At 44.5% G+C, this 21,697-nt stretch overlaps 1 protein-coding gene across 5 annotated transcripts in view; it reads left to right on the plus strand.

The window, feature by feature from the left end:
- Positions 1 to 21,697, plus strand: part of LOC122940687 (catenin delta-1-like) — a 575,811-nt gene that overhangs the window by 327,025 nt on the left and 227,089 nt on the right. For all 5 annotated transcript variants that reach the window (XM_044297389.1, XM_044297388.1, XM_044297390.1 and 2 more), the window contains one exon: positions 19,989 to 20,116. In XM_044297389.1, coding sequence (XP_044153324.1) covers positions 19,989 to 20,116 — 128 coding nt within the window. The remainder of the gene's footprint in view (positions 1 to 19,988; positions 20,117 to 21,697) is intronic.

A 21,697-nucleotide genomic window follows, 5' to 3' on the forward strand; every position in this document is an offset into this window, starting at 1 on the left:
TCCACAGATGGGCCCCCGCCCCATAAGTGCCATCCACAGATGGGCCCCCGCCCCATAAGTGCCATCCACAGATGGGCCCCCGCCCCATAAGTGCCATCCACAGATGGGCCCCCGCCCCATAAGTGCCATCCACAGATGGGCCCCCGCCCCATAAGTGCCATCCACAGATGGGCCCCCGCCCCATAAGTGCCATCCACAGATGGGCCCCCGCCCCATAAGTGCCATCCACAGATGGGCCCCCGCCCCATAAGTGCCATCCACAGATGGGCCCCCGCCCCATAAGTGCCATCCACAGATGGGCCCCCGCCCCATAAGTGCCATCCACAGATGGGCCCCCGCCCCATAAGTGCCATCCACAGATGGGCCCCCGCCCCATAAGTGCCATCCACAGATGGGCCCCCGCCCCATATGTGCCATCCACAGATGGGCCCCCGCCCCATATGTGCCATCCACAGATGGGCCCCCGCCCCATAAGTGCCATCCACAGATGGGCCCCCGCCCCCCAATAAGCTGGGTAATAAGTCAGTGAATATATCTATCTATATCTAGCACAGATCATATGGCTACTAGCTAACATGCATTTGGGCTGTAGTGATTTCTTGTTTTTGCTGCACAGAATGGGTTGGTAACACAGGTTTTGTGTGTAAAAGTGTATTAGAATGCAGGACAGCCACAAGTTACTACATTAGTTCACTAGCATTGGTCAGTGGTCACTGAGTGATTCCCCAGCAGGGGAATGAGCTTAACATACTCTGCAGGCTGCCAGACTGATGACTCATCCACATGAACGAGCACGCAAGGACTGAGCTCTCAGGGTGAGTCATAAGGAGGCGTGGCTGGCCTTCACTCAACTGCCTGAGCCAAACCAGGAAGTTAACAGGACATCTACTGCTGGTAAGATTGAAAAAGCAAGATGGGAATACCCCTTTAAGAGAATCTCGCCTCTCTTGATATGTCCTTTTTATTAACTACTTGCATTTTCCTTAAAATAACAGTTCGGGAGCATTTTTTATATAACTTTGTTGTGTCATTTCTCTATTATCCCTACTAGAAGTTTAGGAAAAAATTGCTAACACTATACAATAAAGGTCACACTCGATTTTGCAAGTGTGGGTGTGTCCCTGCACAGTACAGGATGCGGCTGTGCTGCAGTCAAGTGCCACTCAGCCAATTAGTCTCCAGCTTCCTTTTAAGTAATGAAGACTATGCTGTAGGCTTGATGGCCGTGCAGCACCTTCAATACCATGCAGTCATTAACAGTACAGACCCACTGAACAGTGTGGTCTCATTAGTTATTTAGAGGCAGCTGCGACCCGTACAACCGCAGCGTTACTTAACCACAGCACGGCCACGTTGCAACTGCAACACAACCATGCCATGTGGTCATAATCCGTGTTACATTTAGCAGACTGTGCTGAGGCACACCTCCAGCTGCTAACGTCCAATTTGACCTTGACCCCTTCCCGACACAGTTCCGCCATAGTTTTGTGGGTTTTGTTTTTACAGTGTTCCCATGTGGTAAAAATGAAATGTTAACTTCATTCTGTGTTTTAGTACGATTCACCGCGCAACAATGATTTTGCTACTGAGAGAAAAACATGTGATTTTATCACGTCTAGATTTTAACCCCTTAATATGATTTTCCATTTTTGCGTTTTTTGTTTTTCACTCCCCACCTTCCCATAGTCCTAACTTTATTTTTCCATTCACATAGCCTTATGAGGGCTTATTTTTTCCAGGACAAGTTGTATTTTCTAATGGCACCATTTACGTTTGCGTACCATGTCGTAGAAAGCTGCAAAAAAAATTCCAAATGCGGTGGAATTGGGAAAAAACACACTTTTTAGTTTAAAAGAAAAATTCTATTTGAATACACTATTTACTACGCAAACTTTGATGTAGATCAGGTAATTGTTGGAGTAAAACTTGTTCTGTTCAAAATTATTCAATGCTTTCCAAGTGCTTAATTATGTGCTTAATTCATTTAGGCATATTTATGCATAGCAAAATTTTGTGATGTGTTACAACAATTCTGACTGGTTTTGTAATCCGCACACAATTTAGTTTAGTATTTAAATGAACAGTTTGCCTAGCACCCAGCAACTTTATACATCATGGTGGTAGTACGGGTGGGTGATATAAACGTTATCGTCATCAACTTGGCCGATGATATAGATTTTATTTATATCGCGATAGATGACCACGGAGAGGTAGTGAATTGAAGAAGCTTCTCACTCACCGCTCCGTGGCCTCCCGTCTCTGCACCGCGCTGCAGGGCCTTGCGTTCACACATCACACATCGCGCTGGCTGACGCTGTGTGAGACGTCAGGTGCATGCTGGGAAGAAGACGCGGCCTGTCTCGTCTGCTGTTGACTCAATCAGCCAGCCATGCAGGAAAGGTAAGTAGCAGCAGGGGCTCAAATCTACTGGGGGTGGGGGGCTCAAGGGGGGGGGGGGTCGCTGGCTGGAAGGCATGATGATGGTGGCAAATAATGGCATGCAGCTGATGGCGCTGGCTGGGGGATATGATTATGGTGGCAAATGGCAATGGCATGGGGCTGATGGCGCTCGCTGGGGGACATGAATGATGGCCATGTAATTTGTAAACATGCAGAAGAAAATAATATGTTGCAATATCGCACATGCTTCAAATTATATCGCAATATAGATTTTAGGCCATATCGCCCAGCCCTAGGTGGTAGGTTTTAAATGTAACCTGACGTCTAAAATTGTCTGGTTACCGGCAGCCGGTGGTGCTGCAGATGGTTGTGACCGCCTTGTTAATATACAGCTGCGGTCACAGTGAAACCCTGCCACCATACAGCCAAATAAGAAGCATATACCCTTGCCTACTGTGTTTTTGCCGCTTCCCTTGTAAGTTGTAATCTCTTGCGGGGAGGGTCCTCCCCCCCCTCTGTACCAGTCTGTTAATAATTTCTTGTATTTTTAGATTATGTATTTGTAAGCCCCCCCCTTGATGTACAGCGCCATGGAATTAATAGCACTTTTAAATAAATAATCAAAGTGGGTCCTGTGTTTTTAAAAACGGCTAGCGAGTCTCTCTGCAAAGATATTGCTTTCTTTTTTTTTTTTTTTTTTTCATTTTCAAATAGAATTTATTGAAAATAAAATCAGTACATATGTTTAGATGTGAAGAAGTAAATACTGGTATCAATTAAAGACATATGAGTAATGTAATATAACCGGTGGTTTGACAGGTTTGTTTTACAACATTTCCATAGGATGGGTAGTACAATAAGTCATACAAATCTCATCAGCTTCTAATGCACTTATAAGGGTCATGTAAGGGGGCAATTGGAGTAAGTAGTCTTAATCAAGTAAAACATAGGATGGAGTGGTGTGTGAGGTGTTTGTGTTTCTATAGGTGAACCATTCTTTCCATTGGGCCCTATATAGATGTATTCTCCGGGATTCCCATGCAGCGATCTCCTCAAATCTACACAACTGGTCCATCTTCCCTACCCACTGAGAGATGGAGGGTACCTCTTCAGATAGCCAAAATTTTGGTATCAATAGGCGTGCTGCGCTTAACATAGTATGGAATAATTTAGTTGGTGATATTCTTGGCGAAGATGGAGGTGATCCTAACAACGCTAGTTGAGGGGAAAGTGGAATATTTACCCCACAGATCATGTTAGCTTTGGAAAAAATTATTTTCCACCATTTTTGCAGTGGTGGGCATGTCCACCATATGTGGAAGAATGATCCTCTTTCTTTTTTACATCTCCAGCACGTATCAGCATTATTTGGATTATAGCGGCAGGTGACATCTGGAGTCTTATACCATCTTGTTAATATTTTATATCCATTTTCTTGGGTACGGATGCACCTAGAGGATTTATGAGGTATTAGTAGAAGTTTTGAGATCTCTGCCTGAGAGAAGTTAGTATCCAAATCCCGTTCCCATAGCCCTATAAATGCTGGTTTAGTCATTGACACTGGCGTACTTAGTTTCTTATAGATTTGAGAGATTAATTTAGTGTGCTTAGATTGATCATTTAGTATACTTTCAAACCAGGTCAAGGGCGTAGTAAGTCATTCATAGTGACATTCTTAGATATAAAAGAGCTTATGAAAGACAATAAGTAGGGAAACTGTTTGCATTCTGGAAAAACTCCTAAAATATTTTCGTTGTTCATTACTGTGCCGTTTATGTCAAAAAGTGAGTAAAGAGACAGTGTGGAGTTTCGGACTGAAATTGGTAGGCATTCTCTCAGGGTGGTCGGAGCAAAGGCTATTATGTCCTTAACTTGTATCAGTGGTGAGGGCAGTGGTATGGCATGTTGTGATTGCTGGAACCAGTTCCAGGTCTCAATTGTCGATTTAACCATTGGGTTAAGGGGCCTATCTAGGGGTGGGAAATATTTTGCGCCCACCAGGAGACCTGAAGGGAACGAACCAGGTCGCCCTGTTCCATGGAGACCCACGACTTCGGGTTTGGATATGTCATCCATTCCACTAATCTAGATAGTATCACAGCTCTCCCATACAGTTCTGGGTCAGGTAAACCTATTCCCCCATTAGTCTTTGGTCTGCAGAGCGAGCCAGTCGAGCCCTTTTCCCGGCCCAAATAAATGAGCTGATATGTCGCTTAAGTTTGGTGTAGTACGTTTTTGGGACTGGGATCGGTAAAACTTGTTGTAGGTAAGTCAATCTTGGTAAGACCAATGAGGTTACAATATTTTTTCTTCCGAACCATGAAAGCATTGGGTACTTAAACCCAACTAGTTGGTCAGAGACAGACTGAAGGAGAGGAAAGTAGTTTAGTCGAAAAAGAGTCGACAGATCTGGACCCATCTTAACTCCCAAATATGTAATATATGAAGCATCCCAATTAAAAGGGGAATTTGCCTTCAGTATATCTCTAGTTGAATTTGGAAGGTCTATACTGATATGGGATTTGCTCATATTAATTCTGAAGTTAGGAGCTGAATTGCTCCAATAACTTATATATCAGTGGAAGGGCTTCGGTTGGGTTGGTATTCATTATTAACAGGTCACCTGCGAAAGCAGCCACCTTATGTTCAATTTGATTTATCTTTATGCCCATTATCCCCTTCTCCAGTCTAATAGCTTGGAGCAGTGTTTCCATTACAAGAACAAATAACAGAGGTGAAAGTGGGCATCCCTGTCTGGTGCCATTTCTGATATCGAAAGAGGGGGGCAAAGTATCATTAATGATGATGTCTGCTGAGGCATGGGTATACAAGGAGAAAATGGCATTAATATACGGGTCAGGGAATTTAATGGTTTTAAGAACTTCTCTCATATATTCCCAACTTACTCTGTCGAAGGCTTTTTCTGCGTCCGTGGTAAGGAGGACTAGAGGCCTTTTAAACTTTTTAGCAAAGTAAATAGCGTTTAGCATCTTAGCTGTATTATCTCTGCCCTCCCTACCACGGACGAAGCCCACTTGGTCATTTTTAATTAAATCTGGGAGGAAGGAGGACAGGCGATTGGCAAGCATCTTGGCTAATAACTTCAAATCTAAATTCTACAGGGAAATTGGGCGATAATTAGAGCAATGGGAACTGTCTTTCCCCTCCTTCGGGATCAGTGTGATATGTGCTCTAGTCATATCTATGGATAATGGGACACCAGACAGGGAGCTATTAAATATGTAGAGGAGATATGGTCCTACTATATTCTGAAAAGTGCGGTAATATAAGGCCGGATAACCATCAGGTCCAGGACTTTTTCCGTTACGGAGTTGTTTAATTGCCGACAATAGTTCCTCCATCTTAAAGGGGGCCTGTAGAGTTTGAGCTTGAGCATCTGACAGGTCCGGTAGATCAAGGGAGTTCAGGAAGGAGGTTATTGTTTCCTTTGGGGGGTGGAGGGGGGGGGGGAGGGGGTGTTGTCATCAGCTTTCTTATCCTCTTTTATGTTATATAGGGAGTGATAGCCAACCAATTTCAAAGGTTTTATCTCTGGTGTGGAAGATACTTCTTCCCTCCCGGAAACTCTAATTTTGTGTTTATAATTATGAGATTTCCTTTGTTTAATTCGCTGCATCATGAACTTAGAAGCCTTATCCCCATGCGCTTAGTATTTGTATTGCGCATGGAGATAATACTTAGCTGAAGCTGCATTAAGCAAGTTTTTTAAGGAGTTTTTCAATTCTATAAGTTCAGATGAGTCTAATAAAGATCTTTTATATACAGCTTCTAGCCTGTGTATCTGGGCTAAGAGATCCTCTACTTTCTTCTTCCTTTCTTTTTTAATTCTTGAACCCATACTAATAAACTGACCTCTCATGTAGGCCTTGTGGGTATCCCATAATATGTGAGGGGAAGTTTCAGGGAGGGAGTTAAAGAAAAATAATTCCTCCAGAATCTTTTGAGTGTGGTTCCTATTTTCTTCTGTGGAAATCAGCTGTTCGTTAAGTCGCCACCTGAAGGCTTTAGGTTCTAATGAGGGGGCTTGAATTTTAATGAATACTGGTGCATGGTCGGATAAAAGTATATCACCTATGTAGGCTTGGGAACACAAATGTAGATGTTCTTTTGACATAAATATATAATCAAGCCTTTGATATGAGTTGTGAGGGTGGGAGAAAAAGGTGTAGTCTTGCCTGGAGGGGTTACGAAGACTCCATATATCATAGAGGGAACCTTGATGTAATTTATTCCTCAAATGTCTAATTGCTCTGAGTGATAGAGCTGATTTTTTAGACAATGAGTCCAAAGAAGGGTTTATTTCTATATTCAAGTTTCCTCCAAGCACCACTACCCCTTCCTTATATGATTCCAAAAGGTTAAGCGTCTCGTTCAGCCATGTAATTTGATTGACATTTGGAGCGTAAACGTTCGCAAAGGTATAAACTTGGTTTGCCACTTTTCCCTTCAGTAGTATATACCTGCCATCTACATCTTGGACATGTGATATGTATATAAAAGGTAGACCCCTCTGGAACCCTATGCTCACGCCTCTGGATGCCGAATTTGAACCACAATGGTACCAGTGTGGGAACATGAAACGGGATAGGTCGGGATATTTATTAAATTTAAAGTGAGTCTCCTGGAGCATCAAGACTGAGCAACCCTCTTTTTTAGCAAAGGAGAATATTTGACTACGTTTCGATGGGGCGTTAAAACCCTTAACGTTAAAAGAAGCAATGCACATGTCAGCCATCTGGTAAAAGAATGACTGAGAGTGTACCGCTGAAAGTTTTTAACAGGAGATGTGTGGGTGCATTTTTTTTGTTCTTAGCCATCCAGGGTGGAGCTACAGGGTTAAGGAAGCGTCCTTCATTCTGAGAATGCAAGGTTGACTTCCTATACCTGTCATATAACCAACAATAAAATAAAAACTGTGAGAACAGTATGAGATATTGCTCAAGTATGTAGAACATTAATATTAGAGTGATACTACTCCAATAGTGAGATGGGGGGAAATTGTGCACATTGTAATGTGATAAATAGCCGTACCCTCATAATAATTTTCTACTAGGCACTTAGTAAGGGGACAAAGAACCCTAAACTGTATAACATAGCTCAAAATTAGTAATGGTTATAAAGTGTTATGCCCCAAATTAGAGAGAAACTTTTCTTAAGCATTATTGAAGTGATAAGACTACTCAAAATAATCTTAATGAACATGTAACGGATCCCAGGATTAAGCCTTGAGTCCTTCAAGAATCATGAAGTGGGAGGCGTCTTGGAGTTGAGTGTCGACCTCTTCTGGTTCTTTGGGGTTTGACTGGACGAGGTGTCTCCCAAGGATCAGCCGATGGAAGTTCCGGAAGTGGGTTATTGCTTTGGATGTAGTCCTAGTTCTCAATGGGTAGTTGGTCAATTTGTAGAATATCATATGCTTTGGGCAGGTCGGTGAAGGAAGAGATGGAAATGCGCTGACCTTCGTATAAAAACGACAGCCCAAAGGGGAATAGCCACTTGTAGAGAACTTTTTAGTTGCAAAGCCAATCCGTAAGCGGTTTCAATGCCCTCCTTTTTTCAATGTGGATTGGGCAAAATCTTGGAATATGGTGATTGGGCTGTCCTCCGGGGTTAGCTGTTGAAAATTTCTTGCTTTAAGGATCGCGTCTTTGACTGGATAATGAAGAAATTTGCAAATAACGTCTCTTGGAGGTTCCGCAGGCTGAGGCTTGGGACGTAAGGCTCTGTGAGCCCTCTCAATGATAAGTTCATGAGGGGAGTCCTGGCCGAGTAGTTGCAGGCAAATATTCATAACAGCCTCTGGTATCTCAGCAGGGCCCACAGATTCGGGTATGCCCCTGAAGCGCAGATTATTGCGTCTGCTCCTATTTTCATGATCTTCAAGGAGCGTGTAAAGGGAGTTCATGTGCGCCTGATGCAGGGTCAGTATGGAAGAGACAGCACTCTGGTGTGTAACAGTGGCAGATTGATTGTCCTCAAGTGTCTCAACCCTCCTCCCAATGTGGCGCATGTCCTCTTTTATCAAGGAGAGATCTGACCTGAGCGGTTCCAGTGCTTCTAGCAAGGCATCTTTTAGGAATGCTCTGGAGATGGGTAGGGTATCGGCCCCAGGGGAGACCTCCCTTACCTTCTCAGCTGCCGCTGTATGTTTCTGAGCGCTCCCTGCAGCTTTCGGCGTTCCGGGCGCCATCTTGCTTTCTTTAGCCACATGCATCTGAGCGGCTTTTTTAATGAATTTCTCCATGGATTCACCACTTGTCGGAGCTTTAGCGATTCCCTGGGCTTCAGTGGGTCTAGGGCCACCTATCTTGACCATTCTGGGGTTTAAGTGCCACTAAATTAAAGCTGAGAGGGATACGATTGTAGCAGAGCTTCACTTCATGCTGCCATACAGCTCCGGTGCAGGCTCCGCCTTACAAAGTTATTTCAAGACACAGTAGGGTCTGTACAGTAGCTGCCTGTGTGAAATATACATGTGTTTTTTTTTTTTTTTCCCACAGCTTTTTCTTTCATAATAAACAAAAAAGTTTGTTTTAGAAATAGCAGACCTGTGTACGTATAATCTATTTCTCAATTTCTCATAGCTTGTAATTTGTGTGTAAAATATACAAACACGCATATTTTTTCATTTATAAAAAAAATCGTTTTAGCTACAGTTTTAGTCTTTCGTATGCCCAATATACACACTTCTACGTTTTTTATTTAAATAAAAAAAATTAACTTTCTTTAGTATTGGTGTATAGCGTTTTTCTTATATTTTATTTTTTTTTTTGCTCCATCATATAACCACATATTCATCTATTTGTGTGTGCACACGTCTACTCTTTTCATCACAAAGAAAAAAAAAAACACTTTTTGAAATGGTATACAAGTCTTTAGTGTGTGACTTCTACACACATAAAGTATTTCCTTTGATAAACTATTCGTTAGTATCATTAGCATGTAGCAGTTTTTTGCATACATTATATAACTAAGTATTTTGTGTGTGTTTAATATGAAGGTGGTGTATACATGCACATCTTTTTTTCTTTAAAAATAAATAGAGGTCTTTTGATAGCATAATATACAGTATCTGCAGTGGTGTGTTGAAGGGAGGGGAGGGGGGTAGGGGGGCCCACTCAGGGGGTGCCAGATCTCAAAAGCAATGAGCACATCCATCGATACAGATGGAAGCGCTCATTGCTGAAGTCCCGGGAGCTGCCGTCCTGTCACTCACTGACTGCTCAGCACAACCCCCCCTCTCCCGCACTGAATGCTCCCTGCTCCACCATTCAGCTTGCAGGCACAGATTGCGCTGTTTGGGAGGAGGAGGAATCGGATTCTGTCTGTGCTCCTCCCACACAGTGCTGCAAAATGATCTGTGCCTGCAGGGGAGAGCTGGATGTGAACTTCAGGAACGGGACAAGGTTAGTAGTTTGTAGATGTGTTTTTCTTTTTTTTTTTTTTTAACGCTTTACTGTGAAGGGGGCACAATGGGTATCACTACTATGAAGGGGGTGATCATAACTGTTATGTGGCACAGAGTGGGCATTACTACTTTGAAGGGGTACAGGGCATTACTACTTTAAAGGGGCTTAACTTATGGGGGCACAGGTAGGCCATTACTACTGTGAAGGGGGTACCATGGTCATTACTACTGTGAAGGGGGCACAATGGGCATTGCTACTGTGAAGGGGGCACTGTGGGCATTGCTACTGTGAAGGGGGCACTGTGGGCATTGCTACTGTGAAGGGGGCACAGTGGGCATTGCTACTGTGAAGGGGGCACAGTGGGCATTGCTACTGTGAAGGGGGCACAGTGGGCATTGCTACTGTGAAGGGGGCACAGTGGGCATTGCTACTGTGAAGGGGGCACAGTGGGCATTGCTACTGTGAAGGGGGCACAGTGGGCATTGCTACTGTGAAGGGGGCACAGTGGGCATTGCTACTGTGAAGGGGGCACAGTGGGCATTGCTACTGTGAAGGGGGCACAGTGGGCATTGCTACTGTGAAGGGGGCACAGTGGGCATTGCTACTGTGACGGGGGCACAGTGGGCATTGCTCCTGTGAAGGGGGCACAGTGGGCATTGCTACTGTGAAGGGGGCACAGTGGGCATTGCTACTGTGACGTGGGCATTGCTACTGTGACGTGGGCATTGCTACTGTGACGTGGGCATTGCTACTGTGACGTGGGCATTGCTACTGTGACGGGGGCACAATGTGGGCATTGCTACTGTGGAGGGGGCACAATGTGGGCATTGCTACTGTGGAGGGGGCACACATCAGAGAAAAGACCAGCCCTGGGTGCCAAACACCTTAGGGATGCCCCTGAGTATCTGCATGTATTCTTCTTCATAGAAAAGAAAAAGGTATTTTTACTTTTACTTAGATCTGTGGTCTTTTGTGTGTTTTAATATACAGATAGTTTTTCTTTTTCATAAAAAAGTACATACGCACAGGCACCTATTTTTATGTATATTTGCACACATCTATATTTGAATACATTTTGGTCTTTTGTATAAAGTAAAATGGCAAACAGCCACTTCAGCCCCGAAGAGGCATATACCATTGTTCCTTTTGTAAATAAATTAGTGTGGCAGAGTCAGGTTCTAAGTATGAACTCCTTAAAGGCAGTGACACATTAAAGGGGTTATCCGAGGCTAAAAAGTGTCCCCCATATGCCAGGCCCCTCACACTGAATATACTTGCCTGGCTCCCAGCGCCGCTGCAGCTTCTCCCCGTCACCTCCTGCCATTGGCTGCTCCCCCCCCCCCCCCGACACTGAATGTTTGTTTTCATCTGCATGCGGGGAGGAGAAGCGGCGGCGCAGGGAGCCAGTTAAGTATATTCAGTGTGAGGGGGACATTTTTTAGTCTCGGATAACCACTTTAAGTACAAGCTCTGACTCTAAAATCCACATACCACAAAAAAAATCCAGAGAAGGCCGATTGCCAGTAATAAGGAATGCACAGCGAGTACCAGCAGTGATGTGTCAAGGCCATCTACAAGCCACATGGCACAAAGTGCTAGTTGCAGCAGTAGCGATTAAAGTGGTGAACCTGTGCCTGGAACTACCAGTGCACACTCTGCCCCCTCTGACATAAACGTAGCAAGGTCCCCCTCCAATAATATGACAAACATTCCACTATTTACAGCACAAACTGGCATTAAAGTGCAATCTGAATTTTTTTTCCCCACTTTTTTATTTTTTAAACTTTTTCTTACTAATTAAGCGTATGCAAAACCCAAATTTTGGAAGCCAACTAACGTGCTAGAAATGAAAAAGTTCCTTGCCCTAACATTCAACATGGGAATTGCCCAAAAAACTGAGCTGGCATCCTTCTGGTCTTACATATTCCATACATCATATGCCAGTTTTTACATCTGTGATTGCCAGTTCACGTTAACAAATTTTTCTGATATTTTTTACATTTCAGCTATAACTCTATTTGTTTCAGAGACAGTCAATCTGGGCAAGACAGACTTTATAAACTGAGGCCCCTTATTTCATACCTTAAAGGGGATGTCTAAGTCTTGTTTTTGTTTTGGATTTCGTATGTTTCTTTTAGATAAATTGACTCTAGCTAAATCTTGGTATATTGACACTTTGGATCCCTCCACTTTTGACCATGGGTTTGATGCAGGCGAATTTTAATATGTCGTCTCTTACTCTATAGTTGAAAAGGCGACAGATTACAACTCTTGGTGGATCTGACGCTTGTGGTTTGGCTCTCAATGCTCTGTGGGCTCTTTCAATGGAGATCTCCAAGAGGTAGTTGTCGCCTAGTATGGCTGAGAATATTTGCTTAAATGTGTCTGGTAACGCCTCTGGGGATTGTCCTATCTTGATGGATTCTGGGATACCTTTAAGACGCAGGTTATTGCGTCTGGCTCTATTCTCCTGGTCTTCCATCCAGTTAACAATTTTGTTCATGTGAGCCTGGCATGATGAGAAATTTGCAGAGGATGCTTCTGTATATGAGACTAATTGTGCCTGAGTATTTTCTAGTTGCTCAACTCTTTCACCCATGCACTTCATTTCCTGTTTTATCTCTTGGATTTCTTTTACTACTGGTTCAAGTGCTTTTCGACAGAGTCTGACCTAGAAACCCTCTGGAAATGGGTAAGCATGTGTCGTCTTCTTGGTCACTTTCCATCTCCGATGGGTTATTGGTGGTGGGTGTTTTGAGTTATTAGGCATGGATTTTTGCGTATGTGAGACCTTGGCTGGTGGTGCCAGAGGGCGTTTCTGCATGTAAGAGTCTAATGAGCCTGTGAGACTCTTGCTGGAGGGGGGTCTGGATTTGCCCATTTTGGCCGATTTTGACCATTACTGTTATAACAGATGTCTGAGATTGTCAGCTCTACTGCGTTGAGTGGATAGGATGGTGTAAGAGGAATATCAGTCCCTCATTTTCTTGTGGTCCTCACTAGCCACAGCTGCAAATTACATATGATTCCGCATTGTATTATCCCAATTAACCTGTAAGAGGCAGCAAAGCGGGTAGATTGTAGACTGAGGGCAAATTTATCTCGTGTGGTGGCTGTTCTGAACAAAGGTCTGTTTGCAGCAATGCGATTTATATAGCGATCTCTCAGGGCCATCCTGGGTCGGCCGTTTATAATCGCTTCAGCACTGAACTTTTCTGGGGTACAGCGGTGTTGAATTTCAGCTCCGGTTCCCAGTTGAAATGTAACAGTTAAGTCCTGAGCCAAACCAGACCTGAGTGGGACCTTTTGAATTCAGTACTGTAGCTCTGCGCCTATACTTTCTGCGCTGAAGCTCGACTTTTACAGAGACTCTGTGTGCTGCTCCGGATGCTCAGTGTCTCCTTGCTTGATAAATCTGAGAACAGTGCTGTACAGGAGCTTAGGGTCTTCTGTGACCTCCAGTAGTTTAAGCGAGCTCCGCCGTTCGCCTAATCCTGGCGACCAGGTCCGCAATCGGCGATCTTGTATGCCAGTTGTGTGGGTTCCTTAACTGTGCTGCGCTGTGGCGACTTCCATTTGTCCGCGTCGGAACTTCAGCGGTGATGTCTTTGTCACAGCTCTGCGATGCGTCTCCAGCCTGCAGCGGGACCTCCTTCGCTCGAGCGATATATCACCGGAGCGGCGGCTTTCAACCCCTATATGCGGCAGTTTATTCCCTGTCTGTGTCAGGACCTCCGCGGCGATGTGGTATATTCAGTGGACTAGCTGTATTAAATCGGAGACGCTGTTTGTGTTTACTGACCTTAGTTTGTTATCCCTATAAGCAAGGATCTAAGCGTTGTGAGGAGCTGCTATGGATGTAAAAGATTGTGATTCAAGCGATCTTGCAGCTATATCAGGCAGCCTACTGGTAATTGTGCCTTATTTAAGGATTTCACAATGGCTGATAATCGCTTTTTGTGTGCAGCATAGGGAAGGACCGCTGCTGCAGGAGATCGATTCATGCGATTGTAGTGCCGTGTGTCAAGATGGCGCTCGCACCGTGCAAACCGCCTCCTATGCGAATCAGTGTCCTCAGCAGCCGCCGGACTAAGGTAAGCACCTTTGATGCGACACTTTACCTTACTCCTGGTATGCGGTGACTTTGTTCTGCCGAACGGTGTTAAATAGAAGCGTTCAAGACGACCTCCACCTGCTAATAAGCTGAGGGTTCTTCCCCCGCTAGGCCTCGCTCCAAACACCGGATCGGAGCTGTCTTCTGGTCAGACGAGTCTCAAAGGGTGGCGGGTGATGAGTAAGGACCCCTTTCAGACTGCGGGTTCTGGGTCTTATGGTAGCCTCTTTCGAGGCCATTCCATATGCCCAGTTTCACACTCGCTTGTTGAAACAGGAGATCCTTTCCCTCTGGGACAAGACCTCTGAGGGCGATTTTTCACTCCCTCTCCCATTGGACTCCTCTCCTTGCGGGCCTCCCGGTGAGGATTCAACGGACAATGCCACGGCTGTGGCCTACATCAACCATCAGGGCGGGACCCGCAGCCGCATGGTGATGCAGGAGGTGATGAGAATTCTGACGTGGGCGGAGTCGCACATTCCGGTGTTGTCAGCAGTTTACATTCCAGGAGTAGACAACTGGACAGCGGACTTTCTAAGCCGCAACAAGGTGGATCCAGACTAATGGTCTCTGCATCCAGATGTATTCGAAGAAATCTGCCACAGATGGGGCTGTCCGGATGTTGACTTGATGGCGTCCAGGCTCAACAACAAGCTCCCGCTGTTCCTGACTCGCGCCCGGGATCCGAAGGCGTACAGGGTGGACGCGCTCGTGTCTCCATGGCAGGACTTCCGCCTCCTCTGTCTTACCTCCGCTTCCTCTACTGCCGAAGGTTCTACACAAGATCGAGGCGGAAGGGATTCCAACTGTTCTCATCGCCCCAGAGTGGCCTTGCCGCGCGTGGCTCAGATGCTGGCGGACGCCCCATGGCCTGTTCCCGACAGAAAGGACCTACTGTCTCGGGGCCCGCTCTTCCACCAGAATTTACGGTCTCTTTGTTTAACGGCGTGGCTGTTGAAACCGCCATCCTGAAGAAGAGGGGCTTCTCGGATTCAGTAATTAGAACCATGATCAGTACGAGGAAGCCGGCTTCCTCCCGGATTTACTATCGTTCCTGGAAGGCCTTCCTGACTTTTTGTGAGAGCTCGCGGTTCCCTGGCCTTCGCTTTTCCATCCTGATGGTGCTGTCGTTTCTTCAGTCCGGGCTTGAGATGGGACTGTCGCTGAGTTCCCTGAAAGGTCAGGTTTCGGCGCTGGCTGTCTTTTTTCAGAAGTCCCTTGTGGTTCCTGTGAAGACTTTTCTTCAGGGGATGGCACATTCGGTTCCCCCGTATGTTCCCCCTTTGCCTCCTTGGGATCTCAATTTGGTCCTGCGCGCTTTGCAGACGGCCCCCTTCGAGCCTTTGATAAAGGTCTCCCTGACTTTTCTCACCTGGAAAGTGGTCTTCCTTGTGGCCATAACTTCCATCAGACGGGTGTCGGAGCTGGCCGCTCTTTCCTGCCAGGAGCCTTTTCTGTTTTTTCACCAGGATAAGGGTGTGCTCCGTTCGGTTCCCTCCTTTTTGCCCAAGGTGGTCTCTCCCTTCCACCTTAACGAGGATCTTGTCCTGCCCTCCTTTTGCCCTTCTCCAGCAAATTCCAAGGAACGCGCTCTACATTCCCTGGATGTCGTCCGGGCCTTGAAAGTGTATCTCACGGCTACCACATCCGTCCGCCGTTCAGATTCCCTCTTTGTGATTCCCGAGGGACCTCGTAGGGGTCTGGCGGCCTCAAAGGTCACTGTGGTGCGATGGATCCGCTCGGCTATTTCTGCGGCTTTTGGCGCTCGTGGTAGGGTTGCCCCGGCTCGGATTACCGCTAACTCCACTAGGGTGGTGGGGGCTTCCTGGGCAAAGTGCAATCATGCCTCTGTGTCTTAGCTGTGTAAGGCGGCCACCTGGTCGTCCTTACATACTTTTACAAAGTTCTATCAGTTGCATTCACTGGCTTCGGCTGATGCTGTCTTTGGCCGTAGGGTTTTGCAGGCTGTGGTTCCTGTTTGACCGTTTGGACGTTCCTCCTGGCGGTGCTGATATTTTTTTTCCCACCCCATTGACTGCTTTAGGACGTCCCATGGTCTGTGTCCCCCAATGGAAAAAAGTATGCGAAAATGAGATTTTTTGTGAAACTCACCTGTAAAATCTCTTTCTCGTCTTTTCCATTGGGGGACAGCTCCCACCCATTCTGCCTGTTGCAGGAGGAGTTTTAAGTTCAGTTTCTGTTTGTGGTTGGACCTTATGGGCTTGGTCCGATGGCTTCCATTATTTTTTCTTGGCTCCTTCTCCTACTGCTTTTGCAACGCCCGAGTTCCTCCTGGTGGAGTCGGGGGGTATAGCCTGAGGAGGAGGAGCTCTTTTGTATTTGCATAGTGTCCCTCCTCTAAGCTATACCCATGGTCTGTGTCCCCCAATGGAAAAGACGAGAAAAAGATTTTACAGGTAAGTTTCACAAAAAATCTCCTTTCTTGTGTTTTATTACTTAAAAAAATAAAAGACAGGGCTTAACTCAGATGCCGTGGTAACAATTGACCATGGCATCTGATAGGTTAGAATGCCAATCACAGACTCTGCTACTGAGTGTCTGGTGTGTAAAACAGCAAGCATTTGACAGCCATCTTTAAAGACCCGACATTTGCCATACATGTATGGCATATATCGGAAGTGGTTAATGGCAGGCTGCTTGGAAATGTAGTTTCTAAAACAGACATGTCAGTATTGGTGACAGGTCTTCAACTACTTGCAGACCACACATAGACTACATACATCCAGGCGTTCAGCAAGTAACTGCAAGTCTGCAAGGATATTTCTGAACATCTTTGCACAGTAGCAAATGCAAGAGTTGGGTGTTACGTAGGAATGGAAGAGTGCAGCCCTGATCTCCACCTGCACCTTTCCCTACCTACTTGCACGGCCCGTCCTAGCTGACAGCGTACAACTTGGTGGCGGTTCCTCGCCTAGATACATGCCGGGGCCTAAAGAGGAAGGAGAAACCATAACACAGTCAAGGAAGCAAAAGGCCAGGAGGTCACGTAGGTACACAAGGAGGAGGCATAAACGCAGTCAACACAATCCAAAGTCAGAAGCCAAGAGGTCACATCAAATCCAGAGAGGTCACAAGGTCGAGGTCAAAGAACAAGTCGAAGTCAAAACACACAATAGACGATATCCAAGAACGCAGGGGAGGGTAACAAAAACCAATCACAGGCAACCTGTAGCCAGCAGGCTGCCTGTTTAAATAGCTCTAGGTGGTGAGTCACCTGACGTGGCCAGCGTCTCGTGACTCACCTTACCCAAACCAATACAGCTGAGCGCCAAATCACCACCATCGGTGCTCAGCTCCCCTGTTGTTCTTTGCCTAGGGGATGGAGTACGCCTGGCCGCGCCAAGGAGGGCCGGATCCTCACCGCCCCCTGGTTACTGTGGAGACGGGTACGCCGGCCGCGTCCTTGCTCCCTTACATACACGGGATGCCGGCGGCGCTACTAAGGGAAAACGCGCCGCCGGTTCCGTTACATTGCGTGCTTGTTCTTAGTGACAGCGGGGCTCATGGGGTAGGCAGGAATATATATATATTTTTATTTTTTATTTTTTTTTTTATTTATTTTTTTACTATCCCTGTCTTCTCCCGCTCTCAATTAGCACTGTTTATACAGATCAGGAAGCCTCAATGGCTGCTCCAGTCCCAGTGGTAATTTGATCGCTGGCTCCTGGGTGACTGCAGGAGCTGGGCCCAGATCAGCTCTGTAGTAAGGCTTAACAGCTTTCTTAAAGCTTGCAGAGGATGCATTGACCTGAAACCGGGGCTAATATGTCAGCCCCACTTACTAGAGAAACAAGCTATTTTTAAAAAGAATGTTAAATGAAGCCCAAAGGTCTTGTATGACTACATACAAGGGCACAGAGTGAAAAGTAAATAAAAATATAAAATGCCCTAAAAATATAAAAGAACGCTGTCAGATAGCAGCGTTTAGCCTTACCACCAGCATCCATAACCCATACATCCCCTATATCACAGTGAAAATTGTGGAGGGTGACAATATTTTTAAATAGTATTTTTTTAGCTTATTTTTTTTGTAAAAAATACAAACAAATTGTGTTAAAATAAATCCTCATGTGTCACTGAAAAAAAATTGCAAAAGTGGTTTTCCTAACTGAGCGGGGGAAAAAGTTATGGCTTTCAAAGACCTGTGTATTATGGTAAATTGGAAAATGCATCTGGTCAGGAAGAGGATGTACAGTTGCAAGAAAAAGTATGTGAACCCTTTGGAATGATATGGATTTCTGCACAAATTGGTCATAAAATCTGATCTTCATCTAAGTCACAACAATAGACAATCAGTCTGCTTAAACTAATAATGCACAAATAATTAAATGTTACAATGTTTTTATTGAACACACCATGTAAACATTCACAGTGCAGGTGGAAAAAGTATGTGAACGCCTAGACTAATGACATCTCCAAGAGCTAATTGGAGTAAGCTCTCAGCCAACTGGAGTCCAATCAATGAGATGATATTGGAGGTGTTGGTTACAGTTCCCTGCCCTATAAAAAACACACACCAGTTCTGGGTTTGCTTTTCACAAGAAGCATTGCCTGATGTGAATGATGCCCCGCACAAAAGAGCTCTCAGAAGACCTACGATTAAGAATTGTTGACTTGAATAAAGCTGGAAAGAGTTATAAAAGCATCTCTAAAAAGCCTTGCTGTTCATCAGTCCACGGTAAGACAAATTGTCTATAAATGGAGAAAGTTCAGCACTGCTGCTACTCTCCCTAGTAGTGGCTGTCCTGTAAAGATGACTGCAAGAGCACAGCTCAATGAGGTGAAGAAGAATCCTATAGTGTCAGCTAAAGACTTGCAAAATTCTCTGGCATATGCTAACATCCCTGTTAGCGAATCTACAATACTTACAACACTAAACAAGAATGGATTTCATGGGATGATACCACAGAGGAAGCCACTGCTGTAAAAAAAAACAAAAAAAAAAAAAAACATTGCTGCACGTTTACAGTTTGCACAAGAGTACCTGTTTGTTCCACAGCAGTACTGGCAAAATATTCTGTGGACAGATGAAGCCAAAGTTTAGTTGTTTGTAAGAAACACACAATACTATGTGTGGAGAAAAAGGCACAGCACCCCAACATCAAAACCTCATCCCAACTGTGAAGTATGGTGGTGGGGGCATCATGGTTTGGGGCTGCTTTGCTGCATCAGGGCCTGGACGGATTGCTATCATCGAAGGAAAAATGAGTTCCGAAGTTTATCAAGACATTTTGCAGGAGAACTTAAGGCCATCTGTCCACCAGCTGAAGCTCAACAGAAGATTGGTGTTGCAACAGGACAACGACCCAAAGCATAGAAGTAAATCAACAGAATGGCTTAAACAGAAGAAAATACGTCTTCTGGAGTGGCCCAGTCAGAGTCCTGACCTCAACCCGATTTGGGATGCTGTGGCATGACCTCAAGAAAGCGATTCACACCAGACATCCCAAGAATATTGCTGAACTGAAACAGTTCTGTAAAGAGTAATGGTCAAGAATTACTCCTGACCATTGTGCACGTCTGATCTGTAAACTGCAGGAAACGTTTGGTTGAAGTTATTGCTGCCAAAGGAGGTTCAACCAGTTTTTAAATCCAAGGGTTCACATACTTTTTCCACCTGCACTGTGAATGTTTACATGGTGGGTTCAATAAAAACATGGTAACATTTAATTATTTGTTAGTTTAAGCAGACTGTGATTGTCTATTTGTGTGACTTAGATGAAGATCAGATCACATTTTATGACCAATTTATGCAGAAATCAATATCATTCCAAAGGGTTCACATGCTTTTTCTTGCAACCGTACATGGGCAGTTTTAATCTGGTAAAGCAAGATGAAAATTTAAAACTGTCTCTGCATTTTGGTCAAGAGAGCAATGCATGTGTTTTGCTGTAGAAGGCCATCCTTCCCAGATGTCAGAAGTAAGGATTTATACCAGGGAAAGCGTTAAGTTCATCCATCTTCCTGTAATAACTGTGTTATTTTTTTAAGTGTCATTATCCATACTTTCATCTTTCCCACAGGTTATGAACTCCTTTTCCAACCTGAGATGGTCCGTCTCTATGTGTCGCTTGTTAAGTTGTCTCGTACACCTGCGGTCTTGGAAGCAGCAGCTGGTGCCATTCAAAACCTGTGTGCTGGATGCTGGATTGTGAGTGCCCATGACCCATTGTTTATCTGTGCATATGTATTTATTTATTTTTTTGCATTGTGTGTATGTAATTATACTGTAAACGGTACTGTTAAGCTAGGTTCACATCTCCATTAGGTAAATCAGTCTACTGAGGTTACCGTATCTGGCATGGCAGGGCATTACCGAGCCTTCAGTCACTATAATGTAACCTGGCAGGTTTTCTAGCATAAATGTCAGCTTTCTACCAGAAACCCGCTAGATCTCGTAATACAGAGTGGGGCTCCAGCAGTGTGTGGCTATGCCAGAAATGGTAACTGGTAGTCTGCTTCTCTGCCGGAACATGCTATAGGATTTACTGACCAGAGATGTGAACGTAGCCTTAGCTTGATTGCTGCTTTGAGAAACCAGATTAATTGCAGAATTCTCAACTCCACTGGAAACTTTATAGTTAAAGGGGTTCTCTGAAAATTAAAAAAAAAAAAAATACTTAAATATTACTTTATTAGAAATATATTCCCAAATACCTTTCATTAGTTATAATGGCTTGTTTAGACCAGGAGCATTCAGTAAGCAGTCATTAAGAGAAATAAAATGGCCACTGTCCTATTAGTACACACAAAACATGTCCCAACACGCAGGAGGACAACTTGCTTCACAACACTGAGGTAAAGAGCTGCCTCATCCTCTCTGCCCTGCTTGTCACATATTATGATCTTGAATACCGTGTAATATGATCTTCAGCTGAATCTCTGTAGGAATGGAGTTCACGAGGAGACATGAAGTACAGAGAGTAGGTGGGGATGAGCAGTAGCACTTGTATGCAGTCTCCATTACATTACCGCAGTCTGTCCCGTCCGTCCTCTCTGTACTTTGTCTCCTCATAAACTCCATTCCTACAGAGATTTAGCTGAAGATCTTATCAGCTGTATTCAGAATCATAATCCCTGACAAGTAGAAGTGGAGGATAAGGCAGCTAGTTAGTCCAGTGTTGTGAAGTAACTTCCTGTGCGATTAGGACAGGTTTTGTGTTTGCTAATAGGATAGCGGCCATTTTATTTCTCTTAATGATTTCTCCCTAGACAAAACAAGCCATTATAACCAATGAAAGGTATTTGGGAATATATTAATAATTAAGTATTTTCATTTTCTTAATTCCCAGAGAACTCCTTTAATATTAAACTAATCACTCTCGTCACACTTAATTATGGGGGATTTTTTGGGGTCCTCACACTTTAGATTTGTTTTAATTGTCCCGGTGTTTGCGTGTTATATGGAAGGATGTTTTGCAGCTACACTTCAAATGAAGGTTTATAATATGATTTTATTAACCCCTTAAGGACTTAGCCCTATTTCACCTTAAGGACATGGCAATTTTTTGCAAATCTGACCAGTGTCACTTTAAGTGCTGATAACTTTAAAACACTTTGACTTACCCAGGCCATTCTGAGATAGTTTTTTCGTCACATATTGTACTTCATGACACTGCTAAAATTGGGTAAAAAATAATAATTTTTTTGCATTAAAAAATACAAAATTTGGAAAAATTTGCAAATTTCAAAGTTTTTTAGTTTCTCTACTTCTGTAATACATAGTAATACC

This window comes from Bufo gargarizans, chromosome 6 (genome assembly GCF_014858855.1).
Source record: "Bufo gargarizans isolate SCDJY-AF-19 chromosome 6, ASM1485885v1, whole genome shotgun sequence".
Taxonomy (NCBI): Eukaryota; Metazoa; Chordata; class Amphibia; order Anura; family Bufonidae; genus Bufo; species Bufo gargarizans.